At 43.3% G+C, this 26,555-nt stretch overlaps 1 protein-coding gene across 1 annotated transcript in view; it reads left to right on the forward strand.

The window, feature by feature from the left end:
* Positions 1 to 3,809: 3,809 nt before the first annotated feature.
* WDFY2 (WD repeat and FYVE domain containing 2) overlaps positions 3,810 to 26,555 on the forward strand; it is a 49,659-nt gene continuing 26,913 nt past the window's right edge. Inside the window, exon 1 of the mRNA XM_015851861.2 lies at positions 3,810 to 4,065. Coding sequence (XP_015707347.1) covers positions 3,929 to 4,065 — 137 coding nt within the window. The 5' untranslated portion in view covers positions 3,810 to 3,928. The remainder of the gene's footprint in view (positions 4,066 to 26,555) is intronic.

Consider the following 26,555-nt stretch of genomic DNA (forward strand, 5'->3'; position numbering starts at 1 on the left):
CAACACTGTCTACAATAGTGCCCATCTACATCTAGCATTACTGGAATGTGAGTATATGCTTACAGACTGAGAAACTCCTTGCTTCAGTGAGGGCCAGAAATGCTGATTTACTTGCTAAAATGAAGGTGACTCATAACATTTACACAGAATTAGATGAGATCAATTGAACTATCTGGGATTCAAAAAAGAATTTTTTAGCTCCTCAGACAGCCCTATTGTACTGAGTGACAAGCTCCTGAGTACACTTCAGCTTCCATGATTTTATGGAATCCTGTTCCACCGAAAGGGGAAAGTTCACCTACCCTGGTTCAGAAACTACACCAAGCTGGAAGCCCAAAATGTGAGTGATACTATAGCTGGATCAGTGAGGACAAAGGAAACAGCAATAAGACTGCATACAATGCCAGAACTGCTTATGGGGCAAAATGCATGAGCCAGGAGTTCTCATTTGCAGCCCACACACTGACACAGCATCACTTTTTTGTTCTCACATGTTCACAGTCAGTTACAAAGCCTACAGCAATTGCACGGCAGCTAAAAATTAGTGTACTTCTTCTCAGTGAGGTGCAATGCACAGTGCCTTGCACGTGTTTTAAAGCTAATCTTTATTTTTTTTCTTCAGGACTTCTACATGCAGCACAATTGATTTCTGATAGGTCCCCACTCTCTGAATGCCCACATAAAACTAATGACTGTCATAACAAACAAGTAGGATTTGTTATCCTACTTTTATTTGCTATATTTGTTTGCCTTTCTATATAAACAATGGATCTATATCTATTTCCCATGTGCTTCTAAGAATGATGTAGCATCTGAAATGAATTATTTTAGTAACTATCTCATGAAGGTTAGCGCTGCTGACAAAACAAGGCAACTGCAAAGGAGAGGATTTTAGGGACAATTTTTTGCAGTTGTGTAGAGCTACAAGTTCTGAAGAATCAGAAAATCCCATGAAGCATAAAGTGATAAAACATTTAGTTTACCAACAGAGTAGAAAATCACAGAATCACAGAACTGTAGGGGTTGGAAGGGACCTCTAGAGTTCATCGAGTCCAACCCCCCTGCCAAAGCAGGCTCCCTACACCACGTCACACAGGTAGGCGTCCAGACGGGTCTTGAATATCTCCAGAGAAGGAGACTCCACCACCTCCCTGGGCAGCCTGTTCCAGTGCTCCATCACCCTCACTGTAAAGAAGTTCTTGTGCACATTCGTGCGGAACTTCCTATGCTGTACTTTCATCCCATTACCCCTAGTCCTATCCCCACGCACTACTAAAATGACGGGCAGGAGTAGGCCACTGCTGCATTCAACGGCTACTGAGAGGTGCCTCTACTTGTTGCCAAGTGTTTTTACCTTTTGTGTGTCCAAGCCCTATGGTTCTGCATGGTTGATTGAGGAAGAGGCCTCAGAAACTGAAATCTGGCTCGCTGTCAATGGAGCAGTTTTGAATCTAAGCACTGAATCAGGAAAAGTGCAGCTTCTCTCGCACACTCGTCCCTCTTGCGGAGTGAGAGCAACTGCCATCAGTTTACTTCGTGGCTCAGAGTGGCATGCGTTTTGGCCTAAAATGGAATCAACATAAAATTATTATTTTTCTCTATGAAAAGCTTGTTCCTGGTATTATAAATATTACTCATGTATAATTGCTTGGCACTTTAGTAAAGGACTGTTTTTGTTAGTACCCACAAAAGCCAAGCTGTTCATTAAAGTTGTCCCACTCCTACTTGGTGGCCCCAAAGCTTGACAGTTGTAGCTGAAAGGTTTGCAAGGTGTCACTGTGTTGTCAGATCATGACATGATCTCCGTTTTGCAGTAGAGTTACCATTATGTCACAAGGGTAGATACTGCTTTTGGGGCTGTGCGCTTCCCTCTGGTTCTAGCAGAAGTAACAACCTTGCAGAAACAAGCATCTAAAACCAGGGCTAAGGATAGAGCTTGGAAAGGGCCATGTCCCTATGTACCACCCGCTCACCTTGTGGTCACAACAGTCACACTAGAAGCAATTACCTACCTTTTAAAACAAATATAGTTTATAAAACTCAGTAAAATCTCACTCTGCTATGCCAAAACTAGAAAAGAAAAAACGAAACTCAGCAAATAAAACAGAAGATGGAGCCAGAGAGCAACTTTTAAAGCAGAGTGCCAGAGAAGCTCTGGAACTGGTTTCAGAGGAGGAACTGCAGAAAGTAACCAAGGCTGTTTAGTCTGGGGAAAAGGAGGCTGAGGGGAGACCTTATTGCTCTCTTCCAGTACCTGAAAGGTGCTTACAGTGAGAGCAGGGATGGTCCCTTCTCACTGGTGACAGGTGACAGGATGAGGGGAAATGGCCTCAAGTTGCACCAGGGTAAGTTTAGGTTGGATATCAGGAAAAACTTTACAGAAAGGGTAGTTAAGCACTGGAATAGGCTGCCCAGGGAGGTGGTTGAGTCACCATCCCTGGATGTGTTTAAAAACTGTTTGGATGTTGTGCTCAGGGACATGATTTAGTGGAGGGTTGTTAGTTAGGGTAGTCTGGTCAGGTTGTGGTTGGATGTGATGATCTTGAAGGTCTTTTCCAACCTGAATGATTCTATATTTTAGTTCTGGTTCTGTGAACCATGTCTCCACTTATTATGACACTCCTTTCCTCGTTACACACTTCCTTGAGAGTCTGTTGGGCAAAAAGCATTGCATGTCCCCCTGCACTATGCTGCCTTCTGTATACAGTCAGCCCCTGTTTATCAGTGAACAGTGCATAGTGCCAAGTCTTGAATACAAACAAACTACAAAGGGAGCAGCGCTTGCCAGATTTCTTCAGACTTCAGTTTTAAAAGATATTTTTAAGATATGTGTCTATTCTGAAAATTGTCCATTGTATCAACACCTTCAAAGAATACCTCGCACATCTCATCAAGTAGCAAGGCAAGCATTTCTGGCCATAGATCCAGCATAGAACTCCACGTCATCCACAATAGTAGGAGGGCTGGTCTGTATCTCTGCTTCTCTGGTAGTAGTTTCCCTTCTATGAATTGCGAGAAAGGGATGTTATCTGATGTTATCATACATCCTCTGGGAAATAGCTTGAGAGTGCAGATTCATTTCCTGCAAGCCATTATCTGTTGCCTACCAGACCTTTCCCCCCACAGTACACTTGTGAACTCCACATAGTGTAGTCAAGCAGAGCTTCAGTGTCTCTCTGCTCTTGCAGGTACTGCTTGCTTGTTTAGCATAACACATTCACTTTATTAATGTTAGCTGGAGCTTAGTTTTCAGCTTTACAAATCTTGACACAACAAATACATCCCTATCTACTGAACTCATAAGCCTCCTCAGTTTTTCTGCTGACAAGCAGGAGCACTGTTTTATTGGCTTGGCTTATTATTTTGTTGTTGTTGTTAGAGAACTGCCACTCTTCATTTTACTGTGGGTAAATGTAACGTTACACTTGAAATCATAGAGTGGCTTAAGCTGGAAGGGACCTAGAACATCACTAAGTCCCAGCATCCATGCCATGGGCAGTGCCACCCAGCAGCTCAGGCTGCCCAGGGCCCCATGCAACCTGGCCTTCAGCCCCTCAAGGGATGGGGCACCCACACCGTCGCGTTTCCCTTAGGAACGAGCTCTGAGGGTGAATTCCTGCTTTCATCATACGAGCAGCCCCGCTTTGCTGCAGACCTCATCACCACCAATTCGATCCTCGTACCCGGGCGAGTCCCACCGTTTCCCACCACCCGTTCCCCACCCCTCGCAGGCGGACCCGGCTCCTGGGGGCGCTGCGACACGGTTACGCCTCCGGCCGCCATTGCCCCCCCGCCCCGTCCCGCCCCTCGGGGGCCCGGCTCGGGGGCGGTGCCGCCGCCGCGTTGGTTCCTGCTTCCCGGGCAGCCCGGGGGATGCGCGGTGCTGCCCGGCACCCGCACGGCTGATCTTCCCTCAACGGCGGTGCCCATGGCGGCGGAGCCGCAGCCCAAAGCGCTTACCCGCAAGCCCCTCCTGCTCAACAAAGTGGAGGGCTCTCAGGAGGTGGTGAATATGGCAGCGATCGTGCCCAAGGAGGACGGGGTCATCAGCGTCTCCGAGGACAGGTAGCGGGCGGGCGGGCTGCGGCGGGGGCTGCAGGCACGGCGCGGGGAGCGCTGCTTGACCTTGCCTCAGGACTGGGCTGAAGCAGCGCTTCCAGTTCCCCTTTCCCTGCTCCGTGTTTCTCGGTAGCTGCTTAAAATACCGTATCTCGTTGATAAGATCTTGAGCTGAGTTCCAAGGAGCCGTGTTCGGGGCCCCTGCGCTTCGTCCTGAGTCCGGGCTGAATTCAGCCCTCAGCGGTGTCAGCGCTGAACTTACCAGGCGCCGGCCTTTAAAGCACGAGCTTATTTTTCTTACAGAGCACACGGATAAGTATTTGAACCAGAATTGCTTTACAGCTTGGGTGCTCGTAACTGTGTCCCCAGCTGTCTGCTCCAAAGGCCGATGTGTTGTCATTCCCAAGGGTCATCTTGGACCGTCCCCCTCTGCCTGTTATCCTGCAGAGTGACTGCTGTTATTTCAGTTAGCTTTCCCAAATTCTGTCAGTATCTCTCATCTTGTCACTGTCCTTTTTATGCATTAGTTTCCAGCCAGTTGTCAGATATGTGAACCCTGCCAATGTGAGATGGCTTAAGTTCATCCAAGCCATGGTTTCCAAGTGAGCTCCAACCCCTAACAAAGGCCATCTAAGTCCAGTTAGCTGCTGAAACCAGCAAAGAACTCTGTTCTGCTCAAGCTTTGCTGCTGCTACAGAGTAACTCCATCAAAGGAAGAGGTACAGTGTTGCATCTGGAGGCTCGCAGGTTGTTTAGTTTAAAGGCACTACCAAGGTAAAGTGCTTGCTTATGGGGCTGGGTTGTGGTGTCTTTGAGGTGCTACAAGCTGTGATCGTGCCTTTTCTTTCTTTAGGCATGCAGATGTTCACTGATGGTTCTTTCTTTCATTTCCCATCCGTGTTAGCATTTTAATTGTAGTTAGAAGATATAGAGATTAAAACTTTGGAAGGAAGAGCAGCTTGGGAATCCAACCTGGAGGCTTCAGGGTACCTATGGCTGGAGCACAGTTTACAAGGCACTCAACACCACTGTTTTTGCAGATCCTTCCTGTTTGGACCTGTCTGCTGGTGTTAGTGTTAAGGCTGTTGTTTAATGGCCTTGGAATGTGGAGGGCTTTGAGAGATTCCTGGAAACTGCAAAGGCCGGTTGTGGAGATGTATTCTGTCTCTTAGGGAAATAAGTGAGTTTTGACTGAGCTCACCAGCTTGTGATATGCATTGGTTGTATGAGAGAGATGCTTTGAAACAAGGAGTAGCTGGAAGGATGGACTGTTACTGGTGCTGGTTTGGGCTGGGGAGGGCTGTCATTCTGGAGCACAGTGGAGGCAGTTCTCTGTTCGTTAGCTAATGGCTGGACACATCGATGCTGAAGTTAGACTTTAACGTACACAACAGCTAAACACCACTCTAAGGAGTTCCTTAGTGTATCATGCGGTTCTGTAACTGTAAATCCTTCAAAGCAGGAGCTTGGCCTGCTCTCTGTACTTTGTGTGGTACCAGTGGTTTTATCTGATTTTTAAAGACCGTGGAAGTGGTTTCAGCTATAGCTTGCAGACATAACTGTGCGTGATATAGCCCTGAATTGCACTTATTTTCAGGAATAAAATGAAAACTAAGTAATAATGCAGAACATGGGGGTTCCTCAAAAAGAAAGGCATAGATGGGGAAACAAGTAATCTCAAGGTGGGTTAACTAAGACTATCTGAACTTGACATGGTCTGCAGAATTAATTTCTTTTCAGTGTGCATCATCTATATGTGTATTTTCTCTTCTGACTCCTAGTTGGAGTCAAGTGAGTTACCCAGTGTGTGTTGTCTACTGGTCTTATTTGCTTCTTCTGATTCCTTACTAGGGAACCTTAGTAGGTTGGGCCTGTATCTCTTTACAAGACAGCTACATTGGAATAATACACACTTTTATTCTGTAAAGGAATACACCTGTCGAGGCAGGTGGAAGTTAAATGAGCAGCAGCATTTGCTACCCAAGAATGTGTACATCTGATGCAGGTGAGCTACAAAGAGGAGATGAGTTTCCATCTGTGCTGGCAGCAAATGGGTAGAATCAGCAGACACATTCAAACAGACACATATCCATAGTACTGAGTGCCCTCAGTTCTCCACATGGAGCTAAATGGGATTCTCCTAATGTGCACAGCTGGCCCTAGGCTGTCACCGGCTTCCTCTGTTTAAAGCATGCGCTGCCATTTCAAAACCGGTGTGTGTCCTTGTCTTTTGACTTCAGAGGGAGCTGCGGGTGTTGGGCACTTGTGCAAAGTAGGTCACTGCCGTGTCAAGCTGGGACACAGCTCCTTGGTGCTGTGGAGATTTAGTATCACTAATCTCACCTGAGCATGGGGATGGGGCGGGAGAAGCATTCCGACTCACCCAGCTCTCTCTGCCAACAAGGGCTTGGTGCTGGCATGCTTCTGTGACTCCTTGAGCCTGCCAGGGATGAGAATGCTGATTCAGCTGGGTGTTGGTGTGCTGATGTAATGCTGCCGTGGTAGGAGGGGCTGGGGACCACCAGCCTGCTTTTTGTGGCACTGCCAGCTGTAATGCAGGGGAGAAAGGCTTAGAAGTATGCTGAAGCAGACAGCTTTCCTGATAAATATGAACTCTGGTCTGCAGCCAGACTTAGGTGTGCTAACTTCATCCTACAGACCTTGAACACGTTGTTGTTGCAGGCAAGAGTTGTTTTCCTTAAAGTATTCAGGGGATGTACAAGTTTCCATAGTTCACAGTAAGAAATTGTTGAAACCCCTCTAGTTTATTCACAAGAAGAAGCACTCTGGTCTCCTAGAAGGAGACAAAATCCAGGAGTGAACTGTATGCCTTAGGAAATAGTTCTGTATTTTTTAATAAGGGAACAGAAACCTCTGCCTTTTCCACTCTCTTCTATCATCCAAAGTCCTTTTGTGCTGAGATGTCTCGGCTTTGTGTGGGTCAGTGTTAGAATACAAGTGACAGTGAGCCCCAGCTGCTGGTCACTTACATTCATATTCATGTCTTTGTCTCACATGGAGAAAACTGTCCAGAATTCTATTCCTTGGTTTGTTTTGCAGGTTGGGGTTTTTAAATGCAGGCTTTGTTTTTTGAGGCTCATCTTCTGGGCATGCAAATCAACAAGGTTTGTAATGGGTACAAAAGTGAGTGAGTCTTCTGTAGCTGAAGTGTGGACTTTGATAAAGTAATGGTGCACTGAGGATGGGAACGGGTGTGCGTGACAGAACTCATGGAAGTTGGCTTTTGCATCTGCTGACAGTCATTCTAACAGGGTGAAGTGTGATCTTTCCACTCTGAAATACCTTTTGTTCCTTTTGATTCTTTTCTTGTCCGGATCCAGGAGATAAAGCATGCAGCATTATAGTACATTCCCAAGTGAGATGGGCTCATCGCTCTGACCTGCAGCCAGGCAGAATGTGAGGAACTACATGCTTCCAAGAAGAAAACACTCTGGATTTCTCTTTTCCTATGCTGGAGTGGTGTGGAACAATTGCTTCACAGTGCAGTGGTTGCGACATGGGTTTGTAATTCTCATCTAAACACAGAGTTATTCCACTGAAAGCTGTTCTGCTTTGCGGCTGTTGGCTTGCAGAAGTGCAGGTGGTATGAGAACAGATTTCAGTGGTGGCTGTTTGTGCATTGATCAGTCCAAGCCTGTAACTTCACACCCGGGTTACTGCAGTATGAGCAGCGGTGCAGAAGGTGTGTGTGCTCTTTAGAAGTGTAAAAAGACTCATCTGTGTTGGAGATTCTTTAAATTTTGATTAAGAACATCGGTTACTGTTGGAATTATTGAGAGGAAGTGGAGGAACCTTTCATAAACAACATAAGGATTTGAGGCCTGTTGTTGCAGATGCAACTTATTTGCTCAGGGTTTGTGTTTCTTTTTTCCAACTAATTGGATGCGTTGCAAGTGAATGACTGTGTTTGGAACCAAGCTCGGGGTGGAGGATAATGCTGGCTGCTCAAGAAGTGGATTGTTGGCAAGAGGTCTGAGAGAAGGCCCAAAAGCTTCATGGAATCAGAACTTGTTCCAGATGTTGAAAAGCGACTGTTCCTGATTTCGCTAATGTGTATCCCATTGAGATGCCAAAATGCTGGGGCTGGTACATAAAATGTTTTGCTGAGAACTTGTTGGAATGATATACTTTCCTTAGCAGTTTGTGGGGTACTGAGTGATTTTGCTTTGTGCCATCAAGAGATGATTTACTGAAGGCTGACAAAGCCTGTGTTTACCTTGCCTTCTGGTACTCTCCACTGAGCACTTAATGTCACTTAAAGATTTAAAGCACAAGGACTCAGCCTTGTCTCTCTGATTTTTTCACTCTCTTGCTGCTGCTGGCTCATGTAGGTCAATGCACAAATGGATGCAGCTCCTGCAGCTGTATTAAGTTCATGTCTTAACTGCAAGGTGGCAGCTGCAAAAATGTGATATGACAGCATGGCTTGGACCATGGCTTGTAAAAACCCAGCTTCAGCACTGTGGTTAGGCATCATAGGACAGTGGGAAATTATGCGCTTGAGCCTTTAGTCTGAGATGTAGTGCTTTTTAATCCCCTCTCTGATCTAGAGGTTATCCATTATACAAAAGGTGTAGATGCGTGTATCATATCTTACAGCCTCTGTATGAAACAAGGAGACAGGCTGCCAATGCAGCTTGCATGTGCCTTGCAGCAGCCTCATATTCTGCCAGCAGCTGCACAATGCTCTTGAGTTGCAGCAAGGTTTGGGACTAAGCATCCACCTCCTGTCTTACTGGGTCTGATCTTTGTCCTTGTCTTCCATAACCCCAACTTAATTTCACTGGTGTCTGTTGACACCCATCTCTCATCAGCACATTTTAAGTCTGTCAGGCTCCACTGTTTGTCCTGATGACCATTCTTTGCAGTTATTCCAGCTCTGCAGCTGAACAATGCTGCTTATGGAGAAGGGACCACACAATGCCACCTCTTTGTGCCCCTGGCAGGACAATAAACAGGGGTTATAGGCTGGCTTTGCAGTGCAGAGCTGACGTACAACTCAAAATGGACTATTGCACAAGACTGTTGGTCTTTCTCCTGAAGCTAGTTATGTGTCTAGAGGAGGCAGTGATGCTTTAGCTTTAAATGGCTGCAATACCCTAAAATAAATGAATTGCAACGTTTGTAAAGCTGATAGCACAGTAAGGCTGGCCTCTCACTGCAGATCAGTTAGCAGACTGAAGCTCTCAAATAGCGTATGAAGTTATGGCACCGTGAAAATATGTCAGTAGCTTGCTTGACCTGCCCTAAAGGATTGGGCTTTGGAGGCAAACTCCTATTTTCTTTCTTTTCCCAGCTGCATGGGATTTTGCACACTGCCACGCACATAGTAATGTATGCAGGAAAACCACTCAGATGGGATGCCAGAGCGCTTCCAAAAACCTGCTGCTCCTTGTTTTGCAAAATACAGCTTGTAACAGCCTCAAAACAGAGTATGCTTGGCATCTCTGAGAGCAAGTGGGGAGGAGAATATGAGAGGGCATAATGCTCTGCTCTTGTGCTAGGGAGCTTTGAAAGCTTCATACACAGTGGGCAGTGCCCTGAGGAAAGAAGCTGGCTTTTACACAAATAGCTGCTGCACATCTCTGCATTCTGAGCCTCTCAAATTTGAAAGGATGCACACATAAAAACTCTCCAGAAGCTGTATTTAATTGCCTGGCTTATGGTTCTTCCATCACACACCTGTCAGATCCAGGTGCCTTTCTATAAAGCTCTATAGCTACTTGATAAGAATTGTGGTAGTTTCTACTGTAAGCATTTGCAAAACAGGAGTGTGAAAAGCCCTGTCTGTTTCCTGTCCATATGTGGTTTGGGGAAATGATGGATGCTTGGATGACAGTGGGTGCAGCTGTGCATGGGGGCAGGCAGCTTGCTTAGCTGAGCCAGTCCCCATCGGTCATTCCAGGAAAGAGAAAACACAATGGCTTTCTTTGTACTTTCATGGGATGAAGTATAAAATGCAGTGAATGCTGTCAAGGGTTGGGTGAATGTCTGGAGCGAGCCTGGAGAATGGGAAGAACAATTATGCAAAATGAGAAGCAGGAGGGGGAGTGTGCCAGGCTGCCCCTCAGGGAGGGAGCTTTGCATAATCACGAAACCATATGCATCCCTTAGGATTCTGTGTTTGTCACTCTCTATGTGCCTACTGGCTTGAAATTGCAGCTAAATAATGGTCAGAAGGAAATTTGGGTATCAGATAGTTGATAAACTTTGAAAATGAGACTGTGCTAAAATTGTGGGCGGTCAAAATACAGCTTCCATCCTCATTAAAGGAAGAACATTTGTGGAGACTGGGTTAAAAAATAAAACAAACAAACAATAAAAAAAGGTGTTTTAATTCTTCTCTTAGTCAGGCTGCAGGAAATAGTGTTATGTAACTAACCTTGGCCAGGCTTTGAACATATGGGCTTTGCTTGTCATACCATGTGGATTCTCCATTTAAATCAAGTTGTGGTTTTTTTTCAGGGAACTTGTAAGGATTTGAGCTCTGAGTGTAAGGCAATGGGAAAGCACAGCCCTGGGTAGAAGAGTATGGCAGTTCTACTGCCAAGCTTACTAACAAGTAAGCTTGATCTGCAGTTGTCTTTTATTCTTCAAATTGTGCATAGTTCCTCCTTACTGTGAGAGGAAAGATCAGTGCTCTTAGCAGGTTTTTGAAGTAACATTGGTGGTTGATCCAATCCCATAAGGAAACACTTCTGACCTTTACCAGTACGTAATAGCAGTTACCTGTATAGAGACATCTGAGAAAGGACTGTCCTAATGCGAATTAGCCTATTTTGCCATCAGGCTGCATCCTCTGGATGCAGATGATAGAGCAAGTACATTGCACCCTCTTCAAGAGGCGCCAAAGAATGTGATAGATGATGTGATTTTTCACCTCCAGCAGGGAGCACAAATTTGATAAATTTATCTTCAGCTTCAAATTCATTTATAGTATCAAAGAAAGATTTAATTGTATTTTTAAACAGGCAGTGCATCTGCACTGTGAAATGCGTAAGTAAACAGCTTGTGTTTTTAAGCACTAGAAGGGTCTCGTTTTGAGTTGATGCTGAAGCTCTTATTTAGCTTTAGAGGTAGTAAGGTATAACAAAAACATAATTGCATTTGTGCAAACTAATGTATACCAGAGGATTGGGGGTAGGAGGTTGATTCACAACTCCAACCATTGGTACATATCTTCTGCATGCAGTGCTTTCATGATTTAGATGTACCAACAGTCCATGGTTTGAAATTGTATATGTATAAATGATTAAGAGAGAAAATTCAGTATGTTTACTGTGATGCAAGATAAGATGAAACAGGAGAGTGCTGCAAATGAGTCTGCTGCCATGCATTCATTCTGGTTGCTGCTGAGCCTTTATGAAGCAGCACAGAGAAGTTTATCTTGTGTATGTGTCCTCTGATTTGAATGCTTATCTGAGAACACATACATTGAGGTTTCTTTCTTTACAGATTCTGGCTGAAGATACTGTCAGACTCAATATTCTGCGAGGTATTTTCCTGTATGTGTTGTTTCTAGGCCCATTTATTACTCAGGGATCTAAAAGAGATTGCCTGGTTATATCACCCTGTTGCCTCTTATCTCCGAAAGCCACATAAAGTAATGAAAAGTAATCTCTATTAAAAGAGCCTTGCATTTTACAGCACGCAGATAGCTTTACCTGCAACTTGCTTCTGTTTGTGCTAAAAACATGCAGAGGAAAAGAATAAACTGATCCTATGTTAATGGTGCTGAAGGAGAGGGAAGAGAAAATAATGTATATGTGAAGTTGGAATGGACACCAAAGTCAGGAGTAATGGGAGTCTTGATGTTGTTTTTGCTGCAATTATCAGCTCGGAATAGACAAACGTTGGGTTTCTCCAAGCAGGAGGGAGCAGTTGGCTTCAGCACGTCAGCTCTGGTGCGTGGTAGACCACTGTCATCAGCACTGTATGCTATATAGAAGGGGCTGATTACACAAGACGTAGAAGCTAATCCATTTCTCTAGAAGAGAGCAGTCTCTTCCCCTCAGGAAATGAATCAGACTTCATAAACAAATCTCTCACTGACTTCTGCTACTGCCAGTAAACGAATGGGAATAGATGAATCTGTGATAATGCTTCCAGAATACCAGCTAGTAAACGTTTCTGTTAGACTTGAGAGGATCATAAGCTCAGTCCCATATAAACACTTACTGAACTAAGTCCTTCGGGTTCACGTTCATATTGATGTTAGATTTATTTGTAGCCAAAAAGACAAAAGCACTGAAGATTACGGAGAACTTGCTGCAGCGCTTGGAGTCTTGTGGCAGATGAAGGTCTAAAGCATGGACAGGCAAGGAAATATTTTGAGCACAACGGGCCATTGCAAGCATGATTTCTCCAGAGTAAACGTCTGGGATCGTTGCTCTGGTGGACATTGGTGGACTGTGATGCTGTTGTTTGGCACCTTATCTTCCCTTCTCTGTACTCTTTCCTTACTATAGTTGCTTGTATGGTGGGGAAGCATAAGACCATCAGGAATGTATGAAATCCCACAGTAGCCTGGATCACTACTTATTTAAAGTCTTGGATTTGGAGTAGATGTTTAAAAGCAGTGATGGGGTTTTTGTTTAACCAGCAATTCTATGAATACTGGTTGATGTGATCCTTAGTTTTTCGGTCATATTTTTCTCTCAGATATTGTGGCTGGCCCATATTAGATACCAGGGGAAGGGTTATGAATGTACGGATTGTTTAAAAATAAATTGCATGCTGTAATCCCTGGAAATGTATCAAGTTTAACTGGATTCTGAAAGCTCCTCTGATTTAGGATGCTTGGACTCTTCCTTTCCCTTCTCCCCAGTGGGCACTTTGGTAGATAAGAGTTGAGCTTGGTGAATATTTCCCTAATAAGCTTTTATTAACAGGAAACCAAACCAAGAAGTTTCCATCCACAACTAGTTTCATTCGCTGCATCACTTTTGGTCACTGCTTATATTTGTCCTTCTAAAGCTCTGATGTCTTAAAGCTTATTTCTGAGGAAGCAGAAATGAATATATCCATCTGCTTTTTACGGGATGTAAATGTGTCTGAAGGAACAGGTGACAGGACAAGGGGAAATGGCCTCAAGTTGTGCCATGGTAAGTTTAGGTTGGATATTAGTAAAAACTTCTTTACAGAAAGGGTAGTTAAGCACTGGAATAGGCTCCCAGGGAGGTGGTTGAGTCACCATCCCTGGATGTGTTTAAAAACTGTTTGGATATGGTGCCCAGGGACATGATTTAGCGGAGGGTTGTTAGTTAGGGTGGTATGGTCAGGTTGTGGTTGGACTTGATGATCTTGAAGGTCTTTTTCAATCTGAGTGATTCTGTGTCTGCTAGCTGGCTCTTGGTTTGCAGACCAACTCTTGTGATACTCTGGAGCATTATCCTGGCAAATGTCTTCACTTCTTGTGGGTTGGGTTTTTTTTCTCCTCATTTTTCTATTTATGGCTGCAAGTCGTGACCATATTTAAGCCAGAAATTGTTTATTTAGTTGCTGGCTTTCTGGCTTACACCTTTACAGTGACCTCAGGCTAATAAAAATGAAGGAAAAAGAGGAAAGACTAACTTGGCATATTGTTACGGTACAAAGAAACTAGAAAGTAGGGCTGTCTTGAGTAGAGTCAGCAAAAACCATGTTGTTCCAACTTCCCAATTCTTCTAGATCAGCACCAAATTGCACGTGACTGTAGATGTAGGGCAGACTTCAACAAGATCAATACTGTTCCCTCTTTTCAATAGCGGCGTGAGCCAGCTGGTAGAAACAGACAGCTGAACCTAGGAGCCAGTTGCTGTAATGACTAACTCTAATAAATTTAACAGTGCCAGGGTATGTTTTGAGACAGGGGAATCTGTCTGTGCTGTGTGACTGTTGGTACAAGGCACTGTTTATGCTGAGTCAGTTTGCTTGGTGTCAAACCCAAAGCTTGCCTGAGGACAGAATTAGCTTGACCAGGGACCATTCCCTGTACACAGGCTGGATGCAGTCACTGTTTTCAGTGCCAGGTGGCCTCTCTGCCAGAATCTTGTCCCAGGCCCGCATCATTAATTCATTGGGATGCATTTCACAGGTTAAGTCACCCAGATCATGTGGCTGACACTGTTGTTGAGGTGTCACATTTCTTATGAGAAATTGGCTCTGTGATTTAAAATAAAAATAAAATTGCTTGTTTAAACGAGGTAGAGGCCTTTAAGTACGTCGATCTGTAATTTGACATTCTGAAGGTGAACCAGATCATAGAATTATAGAACCATAAGGTTGGAAAGGACCTACAAGATCATCTAGTCCAACCGTCCTCCCCTTACCATACCTACAGAAAAACCACTAACCCATTTCTCCTAGCTCCTCATCCAGATGCCTCTTGAACACTGCCAGCAATGGTGACTCCACCACCTCCCTGGGCAGCCATTCCAGTGCCTGACCACTCTGAGAGAAAAAGTTCTTTCTTATGTCCAGTCTAAACCTCATTTGATACAACTTGTTGGAGGAAGGTAGATCTTTGGAGGCCTCAGTGCGCCCATCAGTAGACTTCTACCACCAGTCAAAATAATCCCTCTTTGCTTCTGAGTCTCAGAGAAATATGCTTGGCTGGTTTGAGTAGAGCATTATTTTGTTACGTACTATAGATTTGAGCATGAATTATTCTTTACTTGCCAGCTTGTGCCCTTCTTCTGTCATCCCGGGGTGGAACCTCCATGGCTACAGTGGTGGGGCTGCTTAGCAGCGTGCCAGAAGAGCACAAGCCTAACTCATAGTTAGGGTAACACCCCTCCGGTGTTTCATAACGGGTAAAAGGTTTCATTCTGTGTGTCAAATGGTAGTAAAGATGAATTTTGAAAAGCTACCCACTCCTTTGGAACAAGTATATGGTTGGGGGTTATAGGCAGAAGAAAGGATTTGTCGTAAAGGTGATGTAGTTACAGAACAAAACTTAGAGTCTCCAAAACTGGAGTCTGACTTACCCTTCACTTCCACAGCAGTGGAAGCAAAAGTAGGAAACAGATGTAGGATGTTGCATTGCTATTCCATGACTTCAGCATGGTGCTGCCCATGGCAGTTGTGTTCTCCTGCTTCAGAGCTTGGCCTTACTGGGCTTCATGTCTCCAAGTTGGGCTTAGCAGTGGTGAGGAATGCTGGGCTTTTTTATCATCTTTAATGGAAAGTCATTGCAAGTTCCCTCACAATCTAGGGAGGAACCTATTCTAGCTTGGACTTCTTGTGTGTTCCACTGTAAGAACCTTCTGTGTTTATATCTTTTCAATGAAAAGTTTCTTGTTTAGTTTTTAATGTCATTTCAGTTATTCCCAGGATGATTTAATGTGAAATTACCCTCTGGTCTTGGTCATTTGGTAGCAAGAAAATTATGTTGGATTTTTCTGCTTAGCTTTAAGTTGTCACAAGACAACTTTGGGGATCTTACCAGTGTCTATAAATATCTAAAGGATGGGAATCAAATGGATAGGGCCACGTTCTTTTCGGTGTGCTCAGAAACAGAACAAGGAGCACTGGGCTGACACTGGAACATAGGAAGTTCCATACAAACATGGGGAAAATATTCTTTACTGTAAGGGTGACGGAGCACTGGAACAGGCTGCCCAAAGAGATTGTGGAGTGTCCTTCTATGGAGATATTCACAACTTGCCTGAATACCTACCTGTGCAACCTGCCCTGTAGGGAACCTGCTTTAGCAGGGGTTTGGTTGGATGGGGTGATCTCCAGAGCCCTTCCAACCTCTTTGATTCTGTGATTCTTTGAAGGCTGACTTGTCTTTTTAAGATCCGAGATCAGAGAATTAAAAAAGCAAAGAGATTTCCTTGTTATCATGTGTACTCTGAATACCTAGGAAACAGTGGTTTGACTGTAGTTTTTATAACTTATTTCTACAAAGCTGCTTCTTCTGTTGTACCACAAAATTACACTTTCTTGTTCCAGATATAGACAGAAGTTCTGCTCAGCTTCCATTGCATCAAATCTTATGGAAACAATTTTAGCCAGAGAGGGTGAGGGAGGAGTGGATTTGCAGTCAAATATACTTAAGTTATGAGTAGCTATCAGTTATGCATAAGTAACATGAAGGTAAACGGAACAAGATGTCTGACTTGGCTCTCTTTCCTCCTGTGTAGCTAAACTGATAAGATTCCAGAAATCACATATCAGAGCAATGTGTGGCATTGCCATTTGGTAAGGATACCTATTACCTGAACAAAAAGTAAGCAGGTGGGGGCAATCGATTGATGAAGCTGAAAATAGAAATGGAACTTTTCTTTGTGGAGGGGGGAAACGTTTGAGAACATATGATTGATCTTCTGTCCTACCCAGCAGATAGATTTGATTTTTGTTTAAAAGGAGCTTATCCAGTCTTGATGTTATGTTATGCTTTTAACTGCTGTTGATGGTAAGTGCTGCATCCTTGATGCATTTATATAGTAGTTAATTATTGTCATAAGATCTTAGCAGGCACAGGTGATCCATGGAATGGAGGGTGTCTCCTGTGAGAACAGGCTGAGAGAACTGGGGCTGTTCAGTCTGAGAAAGAATAGGTTACAAGGTAACCTGAGAGCTGACCATTCAGTATCTAAAGAGGGGCTATAGGAAAGAAGGGGACAGACTCTATAGCAGGGCCTGTGGTGACAGAACAAGAGGAGGTGGCTTCAAGTTCAAGGAGGGTAATGTTAGGTTAGATATTAGGAAAAAATCTTTTACAGTGATGATGGTGAGGCAACTGGAACAGGTTACCTAGTGTTGTGGTTGATGCCTCATTCCTGGAGACTTTTGAGATGAGGCAGGATCAGGCCCTGGGCAACCTGATATAGCTGTGGTGTCCCTGTTCATTGCAGGGGAGTTGGACTTAGATGACCCTGAGGGGTCCTTCCCAACTCTATGGATTCTGTTACCTTAGCTAGGTAGCTTCTGGATTTCTTAGGAAGAGGATGGCTGGACTAATGGCATCCTACCATGTGATCTAACATCAACTATTAATTTAATGTTTTTTTCCTCCCTCAGATTTGTTTGAGACTTGATTCTAGGGAGCATAATGCCAATGCCTGCATGCTCAGGTGATCTCATAGCCTGCCTTGTCCTCCTAGTTGCGTGTTCTTACAGTTGAACTGTTGTGGAGTAAAAATGAGTGTCGGAAGGAGAGAGATTGGAATCCATATAATCATGCAGTCCAAGTTAGGTACAACAGGGTCTGGGGAGGTTGTGGGATTTCACACAGCCTTTTGGCATTTTGCATTGGTTGGCTTGAGCTGCCATGTTTACGGAACCTCGTTTAGAAGAACTTACTTCCTATATGAGGACAGCATTACCAGACCTGTGTACTTATGTTAGACCTCCACGTGTCTGGTGTCACTATGCTGAAATTCTCTTACAAAGCTGGATCCTGGTGTTTCTTTCTCTACCTGTCCACGATTAATTTAGAAGCATATCAAGTATCTGCACTTTTTAAAGAAGAGGCAAGCAACAAATGTATTTTATAAATGCTTCCTAGAAGCTCATACTTGTGAAGTGCAAGTGCACTGCATAGAGAAGCCTTAATGTAAGAAATACTTTCCATGTTATATATTTAGATGTTACACTTAGGGAAATACGCGGTTGTTGAGTGCAGCTGGAAGGGTTTTTGTTACCATGTCTGTCACCACTAGTCTGCTTCATAAATTCAAAGTGTGGAGCTGGAGTTCTCCTTTCCTTCTGGTGTTGGGTTGACCTCATGCAAAAAGCCTTCTTGATGCTCCAGAAATCCCAGTAACTGGGGCATGGGGGAAGCCCTGGGGTTTGAAGAGTCTGTCTTCAGCTTGCTCTTTAGTTTGAATAAATCTGTTATTTCAGAATACTGTGCTGTTTTGGTTTTCTTGCCTCGAGGTTACTGAAACAGATGCTCGCTGCCATCCTTACTGCAGGCTTTATGTCATTTGTACTTTATAACCTGTTTATAACATACTGCTTATTCTTCCCACTCAAGTTACATCTGTAATGCAGTTCCTCCCTCCACGCTCTCTCTTGTTCCTCACCTTGCTGTTTATTCATTCTTTTGGTGGCTCTGTCTTATCAATTTGAAATTCATAAAAGCCAGGCTGTCTCCTTCTAGCATGAAGTCTTGGAGCAGTCGGTCGCGTATCCTTGGTATTTAACAGCATTAGCAATAGCAATATTCAGCAGTCATCTGTAACGAAAGTGAAATGGGACGGCTTGGACTGGAAAAGAACTGGCACCTGATATCTGATGTAGACCTACAGTAAATTCCCAAGTTATTAATGGATTTTATTAAACTTAGTTGTTGTTTATGTCAATATGTGATGCCTCTCAGGCAACAGGGAGTAGGCTGAGATGCTACATGCAGTAGAAAACTGGAGTTCAAATGGGAGGACATGGCAATATCTGCCTTTGCCTCATTGTTTCAGAGCTATATTGGACTTGATGAAGAAGGGGACAGCAGCTGCTGGAGCGGGTATGTGGGCTACCACTGCAGCTGTGTGGGAATGCATGCATGCTGAAAGCTTCTATTGCCAGGGAGAGGGGTGACCTTGGTAGTCTGGTAGCTTCTGGTTAAATTGCATTGTGGAGAACAGGAGGACTGGAATGCAGAGGGAGGATCTGCACCTTTCCTACACACACATAGACTTCTGAAGCCTGTGTTCTTGGCAACAGCATGAGTGTTCTTAAAAGATCAAGCCTAGCAGAACACATGAATCACCGTCAGCCCTTGTCTAACCAGAGAACTGCAGCAAAGTTCTCAGGGAGAGAAACAGTGTGACTGAAATGTGTGTGAAATTGAAGGGTGGCAGACAAGCAGCCGGTACGGGATGACTAGGAGAACTGATGGAAGTAAAGAAAAATGTCTCCAGGCTTTTAAGTGATTGATTTAGAAAGGAAGAGAATAATGGACTGACTTTCATGCCAACGTATCTTAAACAGGTTACTAAATTCTCCAGCAATAAATAAATAAACTTGGGAAAAGCAGAGACAAACACTGATCTTTTATGTGAGAGAAGCCTCTTAAAGATTGCAATGCCAGAGAGGAAAAGATGCATTTCTGAAATGATCTGGCTGTTGCACTTCTAAGAGCCTTTGTTAGATTGCGTTTATGTATTTATACTGTGCAGTGCAGATGATGAAAGTGCAAACAATCCATTTGTTCACATTTGTGTTCAGGGTCACAATTGCTTCGGGTCTTCCTTATAAACTTACAGTTGCCGTTTATTGGTGTTGTTTAGAGTAAGCTGTCCAGCTCATCTGTTTTAGGGGTCAGATCCTACACACAGGACAGCCCTTTCTAATGCCTGAATGATGTTCTCCTTCTGCCCCCTAAAGTGTAATAAAAATTGATTACAATAATGTTTAGCTTCCACTGACTTCTGAGTAAATTAATGGAATAGTTCCCCCAAGCTCTCTTGCATTCCCTCCCTCCAGATGCTCAGTAGCTGGGACATCCCCGAATTAAGTAAACTGTTTAATCTGCTGAAGGCTGTTAATGATTTACATTTCTTGATAACTACTCACGGATTGTGTATGTTCCCTCCAAGATCCATGTGTATGCTTGATAAATAGAAGAACTCTCATGTTATGAAATGCGGCAAGGACTGCCTGGACTGTCGGGTTGTTCCACTTGGGTGTCTTCATCATGTCTTAAATACCAGAACAGAAGAGTGGGAGCAGAAATTGCTCGACCAGCAGAAAATGCATAGATTCTGAAACCAAAAGAGTATTTTAGCTTGTGTGGAGCATTTCTCATGGCTTGAGTTAACTGGGCAAATCCTATCAGTCTTTTTGCATAGTGCTTAGCTGTCTGTAGGGGAAACTGTTCCTCTCTCCCATGCCCTCCCTTAAGAAGCGATCCTGTCTGACCTGTGAACAGCTGAGCTAGAATTGCAAATCTGATCTAATTTTTCAGGCAGTGCTGAGCCTGCAAGGCAGCAGAATCATGAAAGACCTTTCCTTTATTTACTGCTGTTAACTCTCTCTCTGTTCATTTTTCCCCCAGCAAAAGCTTTGAGCTGATTTTATGCTTCAGGATTTACTTCCCCAATGGGTGGTCTCTAGCTGGTTTCCACTTTGTATTACCATTTTAAGTCTGGTGTCCTCCATCAAGGTCAGCGATGGCTCGTGTCTGCTTCAGTCTGCTGCCATCCTCTGGTTTTGACGGCCCTCAAATAGCCCAAAATCATTTGCATGCCTTTCTTTTCACAAGCTATGCCTATGCTAACCAGTAGTATCCTTCTGGAAGGCAATGTCTCAGAATAAAACAGTTTGGAAAAAGCTGTGTTCATTTGCATGTAACCCCTCTGCATGTAACTCCAGCCACTGTGAAAATATCTCTTGAGCCGAAGATCTGTGTTGTGTATTTGTCCTGTTTTACACCAAGTCACCCTTTCCTAAAAAGAAATCACACAAATAACCCTCCTGTTGCTAGAAGAATAGCCTACTGTCTCCAGTCTCTATTATTCTTTATAGTGGATTGTCCAGTATGTTAATAGTAGGAACATAGAACTGTATGGTCATTAATGTTGGAAAAGATCATTAAGGTCATCTTTAACCACCAACCCATGTCCACTAATCATGTCCCTCACTGCCACATCTACATGTTCCTTGAGCACCTCCAGGGACAGTGACTCCTCCACCTCCTTGGGTGGTGGTGGTCCTTGCTTTGAAGTATTCTCCCTTGAATCCCTGATTCTGGCGAGTACATAAATATTAATACCTTTATTGTTATCACCATGGCTAGTAGCATGACTTTGTAAGCAAGTATTGCTTTTGAACTTCCAGATCTTGCCTTTTATATCAGCTTGAAATAAGATTTAAATGTAGGGGGGCTGCAAAACAAAGAAGCTGATCCTCAGAGCTGATTTTGTCTTCAGACCTCAAATCTGCTTCTCTCAAGATAAGCCCACTGCTCCTCCAATGAATGGCAGCAACAGAGATCTGGAGAATGCAAGCAGGGACAGCATCTGGGCCCAAACTGCAGAGGATTCCTCTTGTAACTCTCTAGGAAAAAAAAGGAAGATAAAGTAGCAACAAGGTGCAGAATGCAAGGTGCTGTAAGTAGTAAAGTAGTAACAAGATGCAGAGAGGCTTTAATATTTAGTGGTATTGCAACAAACAGGATACTGTCCCTCACTGAAAAGCATTAGTTATTTATAAGGTAGCAATCAGATAACTGAATTGGAGCTGCTGCAGGCTTTATTGATCTGGTGAATGGGTGACAGTCGCTTAAGCAGTGGCCTCTTGTCAATACGCTGTTCTTCCACATGTCTTTGCAAAGGTGCACCGTAATCTGTTGCACCATTTCACAGGTTTAAATGATATTATTTTCCACATCCAAGGATGGAGTTGGCCTTGTGCACTCCCCGTGCTTATGTCACAGACTTGCCTTTCTGGTCCCACCTTTTCAAAGGAGAAAGTATGACATGTACCATCAACCTTTTCCTCTGGCATGATTGCCTCTGCCTATTGCTCTCCTATATTGTTTTCTTCCCACCCTTCTTGCAAGGAACATATGATTCTAGGATTGTCCATTGGAGTTGTAGCGGGTGAATCCTCTGCTTCCTGCCAGCCTAATGCATTCTGGGCCAGTCTGCTGCTCTAAACTAGCAGGTAAACTAACTGGATCTGGGGAGATGGGAAGAACTGAAGGAAAATGTTTTAAGTGGATTGCAGAGTATTGTAGAGAGAGTCTGGTGTTGATAAATATGCATTATTCTTTTATCCACCTTCTGTACATTTTTAAACAGTGCCAGTTTGAATTGGAAAAAAAAAAGAAAAACAAAAAGCCATGCACATCTGTTAAGTATACAAACACTGCTGGGGTACTTAAAGGGGGAAGATGGATAAAGGAAAGAATGATAATGCTCTTACCATTCATCAGGTCTGTCTGAGTCTGGATTGCTGAATCTGATGCAGAAGATGCCGGTTCAGACGGGATATTGCCTCATTAGAGGGATTGGAAGACAAGTAGGGAAAACACAAGAACAGCTTTCCCAAGAGACTGGGAAGACTGATGACATTAAAAAGGAAGCATGTAAGAATTACAGAACTGTGCACAGCAGTTAACCTATGTAGAAAGTAGAGAAACTTCCAATCTCGTAACACAAGAGCAGGAGGATGTGCCATGAAATCAGCAGTTAACTAGCCTTAAATGTGTAAAAGGAAAAAATCTGAGAACACCTTGCATGGCACTTTAGGTCTGCAGTCCCTGTGCAGCTGAAAAACAAACGCTTAAGGACTAGGTTGGATTTGTACTGCTTTGCCTGGCTCTCTGTCCCTTGTTACTGGCACTAAAGCTGCTGGGCTTGCTTCTTTCCATCTTAGATGAGTACTGAACACCCCGGCAAAGCTGTTCTGCTGTTCAGACCAACAGGTCCTGCTGTTCTCCTAATCAGAAGTTCCAGTGTCTTCTGGCAGACTAAAACAAGTAGGAGCTGGCTTTGTGTGAGGACATTTGTGAGTCAGGCTGCCCTCAGAATGAAGCTGTAATGAGCAGAAAAGCTGAGGGAGCGCTATCACCCATGAATCAGGGTTCAGATTCAGTGGGAAACTGGATGAACAAGAAATGGAACTCTGCAGAACTTCCTTGATATCCCAAGGACAGCATTTCCAGAAGCATCTTGGTGTGGCTGCAGAGCAGACAAAGACATTCCAAGTAGATGTTTTGCTCTGTTTGGAAAAACAGTGACATGATTGTTCATTGCTATTTGAAAAACAAAGCCCAGCTGTTTCAATAAGTCTTCAGCATCTACAGCCTTGTGTGAATTGCTTATTGTCCTGCTTGTTGGCTAAGGAACTTACCTGTACAGTACAGATATGAGGCTTTTCTATTTGTTGAGCAGAAAATAAGCCCAAAAGAATAATTAACTGAAAAGAAAGTTTGTAGGAAGGGGGGTCTTTTAGGTCAGGATACAATCGATACTGTACTCAAAGAAAGAAAACAAACTCATAGAAGCACATTTTCCCCTACGGCTTTATGCTGCATTAACTATACGTTAGATACTTATCTTAGTGATGTTAAAAGAAGAATGCTGTCAGTGCTTTTGCATGTCCTGTGCTCTTTGTCTTTTAGCGGCCATAACCTTATTTCTGGTACACGTATAGTAGGATCCACAAATATCTGCAATACGTAGAATATCCTTCAAGAATAGGTCAAGTAGTTTGGGATTTAATTTACTCTCGCACATGTCTTATACACAGAGATAATAATGCTGAGAGAGGGCATGATCCTAAGGAAGTAGAAATGTGGGATCCTTCCCTGCAGTGAATATATTATTTACTACATGTTTCTGTTAACTGTATAGTTAACCAAGGGAAATATTTGTCTGAAGAATAAATTGTAACTGAAGGCTATGACTGTGAGCCAGGATCTCTTGTCTTCTAGCTCCCTTTATTACTTGCAAGCTTTGTTCTTCCATGCTCCCCTCTCTTCTCAGGTCCTGTGCCGTTCTCATGGATGCCATGATATCATTTCTGAGTGGAAGGTGAACAAAGAATAAAACTGAGGGAATGCTCACAGAGAACTTCAACCCTACACTTAACCACATTTCTGGATAAAATTCACTGCCCTACAGCATTCAAGCAGGAATGTGGTGTGATCACTGCACTGCTTCATATTTGCAGTGATTTACAGTGCTTCTGTGGGGCTGCTGAAGGCCTGAGGCAGCTCAGCACCTCGACCCTTGTGCTGCTAACCTGCAGATACCATGGTGTTATTCTGTAGTTGTGACTTTTGGTCCAGTTTTGATCACTCTTTACTCATCTACAGTGGAAACTGGTCCAAATCTGATTTTGCTCCAGCAGAATGTAGGCTGCTTCCAGGCATATGTGCTTGGGTAACTGGAAAAGTCACTGAACAGCACTGCTCATTGTCCAGAAAACTGAAGAAAAAATGATGGGAAACGTTTCACAACTGAGTAGAAAAACTGTCATGTTGCTATCATTTTTTTTCTAAGTAATAATAATCCACTTCTCCTAAGGTTGTCTCCTACGAAGCTGTGTTTTCTAGTCACTTCTCACAGAATAAAATAGCCCTCTTTGTAAGCCAAGCTGTGTTAAAAAGGTGTCTCTTCCTCTTAAGACCAAGTACCACTGATGGTCATAACAGTTGGTTTTTTTCTGACTTGTAGTTGCAGAGTTGCACATAACCTACCAAAACTTCATTTTTTTCCCTGTTAAGCAATATGCATTTGCATTTAGTTTACGACAGCATAAATTAAATAGGGAAATAGCAAAGCAAGCTTTAAGTTAGAACATTGTGCAAGCAGAGTGTGAAGTTTCAGCTCTTCTTGAAAGTGGTTTGAATCTCTTCAAACAAAGGAAAATCACATCAGCTCTGAGCTTCATTCCCAGACTCTTCCACTGGGCCTTCCTAAGGAGAGAGGAACTAGCAAAGTGCTTTGCAAGTTCATTAACTGCTGAACTGAATTTACAGAACTCTTGTATAGCTCATTCCCTGTCTCCTCAGAGTTGCCTCAAAATGTGACTATGATAAAAAATATTATCAAGCATATGTGCTTCAGTTTTTATAGTATCCTGGGTCTTGCTGTGATGCACAGCAGCAAACTGTATGAGTGACTCAGAATGGATGAGGCAAGAGACATTAATGAGGAAGATTATGATAGAAAGTAAAGACTTATTATGACTATGACTTTTAGGTTGGATATTAGGAAGAACTTCTTTACAGAAAGGGTAGTTAGGTACTGGAATAGGCTCCCCAGGGAGGTGGTTGAATTGCCATCCCTAGTTGTGTTTAAGAGCCGTTTGGATGCGGTGCTCAGGGATATGACTTAGCGGAGGGTTTTTAGAGTTAGGGTACTATGGTTAGGCTGCGGTTGGACTTGATGATCTTCAGGGTCTTTTCCAACCTGGGTAATTCTATGATTCTATGACTATTTAGATTCAATAAGGAGAAAAATCAGCGGTGGCAAAAATCATATCCATCGCTGATGATCAAAAAAGCCCATGGCTGAGCCCCCCATGGGTGTTTCTCCACTGCCCTACTCTTTGCACCTGGCTGAAGAGCTGCTTCTATGTGCCTGAATTTTAAGTACTGCCTCTGGCATCATTTTTATATGGCAAGAGGAGAAATGAGATGTCTGGACTTTTATTGACCTCTACCTGACAAATGGTGTTCAGGTCACCACCATTAGAAACCCAACCTGCTCTTTTATTTTGAGAGGACCCAGAGGACAGCGAAGGATGATTGTACACCATATCGCACTCTCAGCAAGAGTAGAGTTAGTAAACATAATGATTTCAGCTTAAATCTTAAAGTTCATTCAACAAATCCACTAAAAATGAGGTGGAACCTGAAACATGTCCTATATTGTACGGCTCCTGCAGTTCAGGGTTGTATGATGGCTTTCATGGGGACCATAATGGATAAGCCTGAGAGGAATAATTGTGAACTTCCCTGGGATGGTGGCAGAAGTGTTTTGTGTTTTGGTTGCTTGGTTTGGTTTCTCTTGATTGTTTTTTTTTTGTTGTTGTTTTTTGTTTTTTGTTTTTTTGTTTTGTTTTTGCAGAGGAACATAGGATGGGGGTCTGTAATATAAACTTACCCTGGTGCATGAGATTTTGGCTCTCAGTCTTGATAATTACTTTGCTTTCCCTGAAACAGAGACTGGTTTGGAAATCAGTTTCGATTTTAGTTTTTATTCTCATACGCTTGCTTGCAAAATTTATCAGAAATGAAACTGTCTGTTACTGATCTCAGCATACCAGTTCATGAAGTGCCCCTAAAGTGAAAGGTCTTTTATTCTTAAAGAAAATCCCAGGAGTGGCTTATGTCATAACAGGTAGGAGCCAGCATCACTTCATGTCTCTTACCCATTAAAGTGCCCAAAGAACTTCTGGGGTGATGGGCTGTGTAGATATAGTATCTTAAATGTGGCTGTTAAATATCTTCCTTTATTCTACTTCTCGTGATAGTGTCTCTCTGTTAGAGGCAGTAAAGGCCTTTCATTCAAGGCCAGGCTGGATGTGGCTCTGGGCAGCCTGGTCTGGTGGTTGGTGACCCTGCACATAGCAGGGGGATTGAAACTGGATGATCATTGTGGTCCTTTTCAACCCAGGCCATTCTATGTCTTTATGTCTATGTGTCTAAAACTGTCAGTTCTGTGCTTGCATTTTAAATACTACTATTATCATGTTTATTTAATAACAGTGGATAAAGAGTTTGCTGTTTCCAGTCCAGTTATTTAGTTTTCAGAGAGGCATTTCTATAATTCTGAATTGTTCATTATTTTATACTGAGGAACAGGTGGCATTTTTAATTCCTTTTATTTCAAGATAGAATTAAAAATACTGATTGCTGGAAAACGTGCATGCAGAAGGCTTCACAGAAAGCAGCATGGATAAAATTAAACTCTTCTCTCATTGTCTGACAATTAAATAGCTGGCTTTGAGTTTTAAAGAGTTTTCCAGAGAAGTTTCTTTTCCTGTTTGCAAACTGCTCTGTAACTGTACTAAATCAGCTCTGTGGTTAG

Source organism: Coturnix japonica, chromosome 1 (genome assembly GCF_001577835.2).
Source record: "Coturnix japonica isolate 7356 chromosome 1, Coturnix japonica 2.1, whole genome shotgun sequence".
In the NCBI taxonomy this organism is placed as follows: domain Eukaryota; kingdom Metazoa; phylum Chordata; class Aves; order Galliformes; family Phasianidae; genus Coturnix; species Coturnix japonica.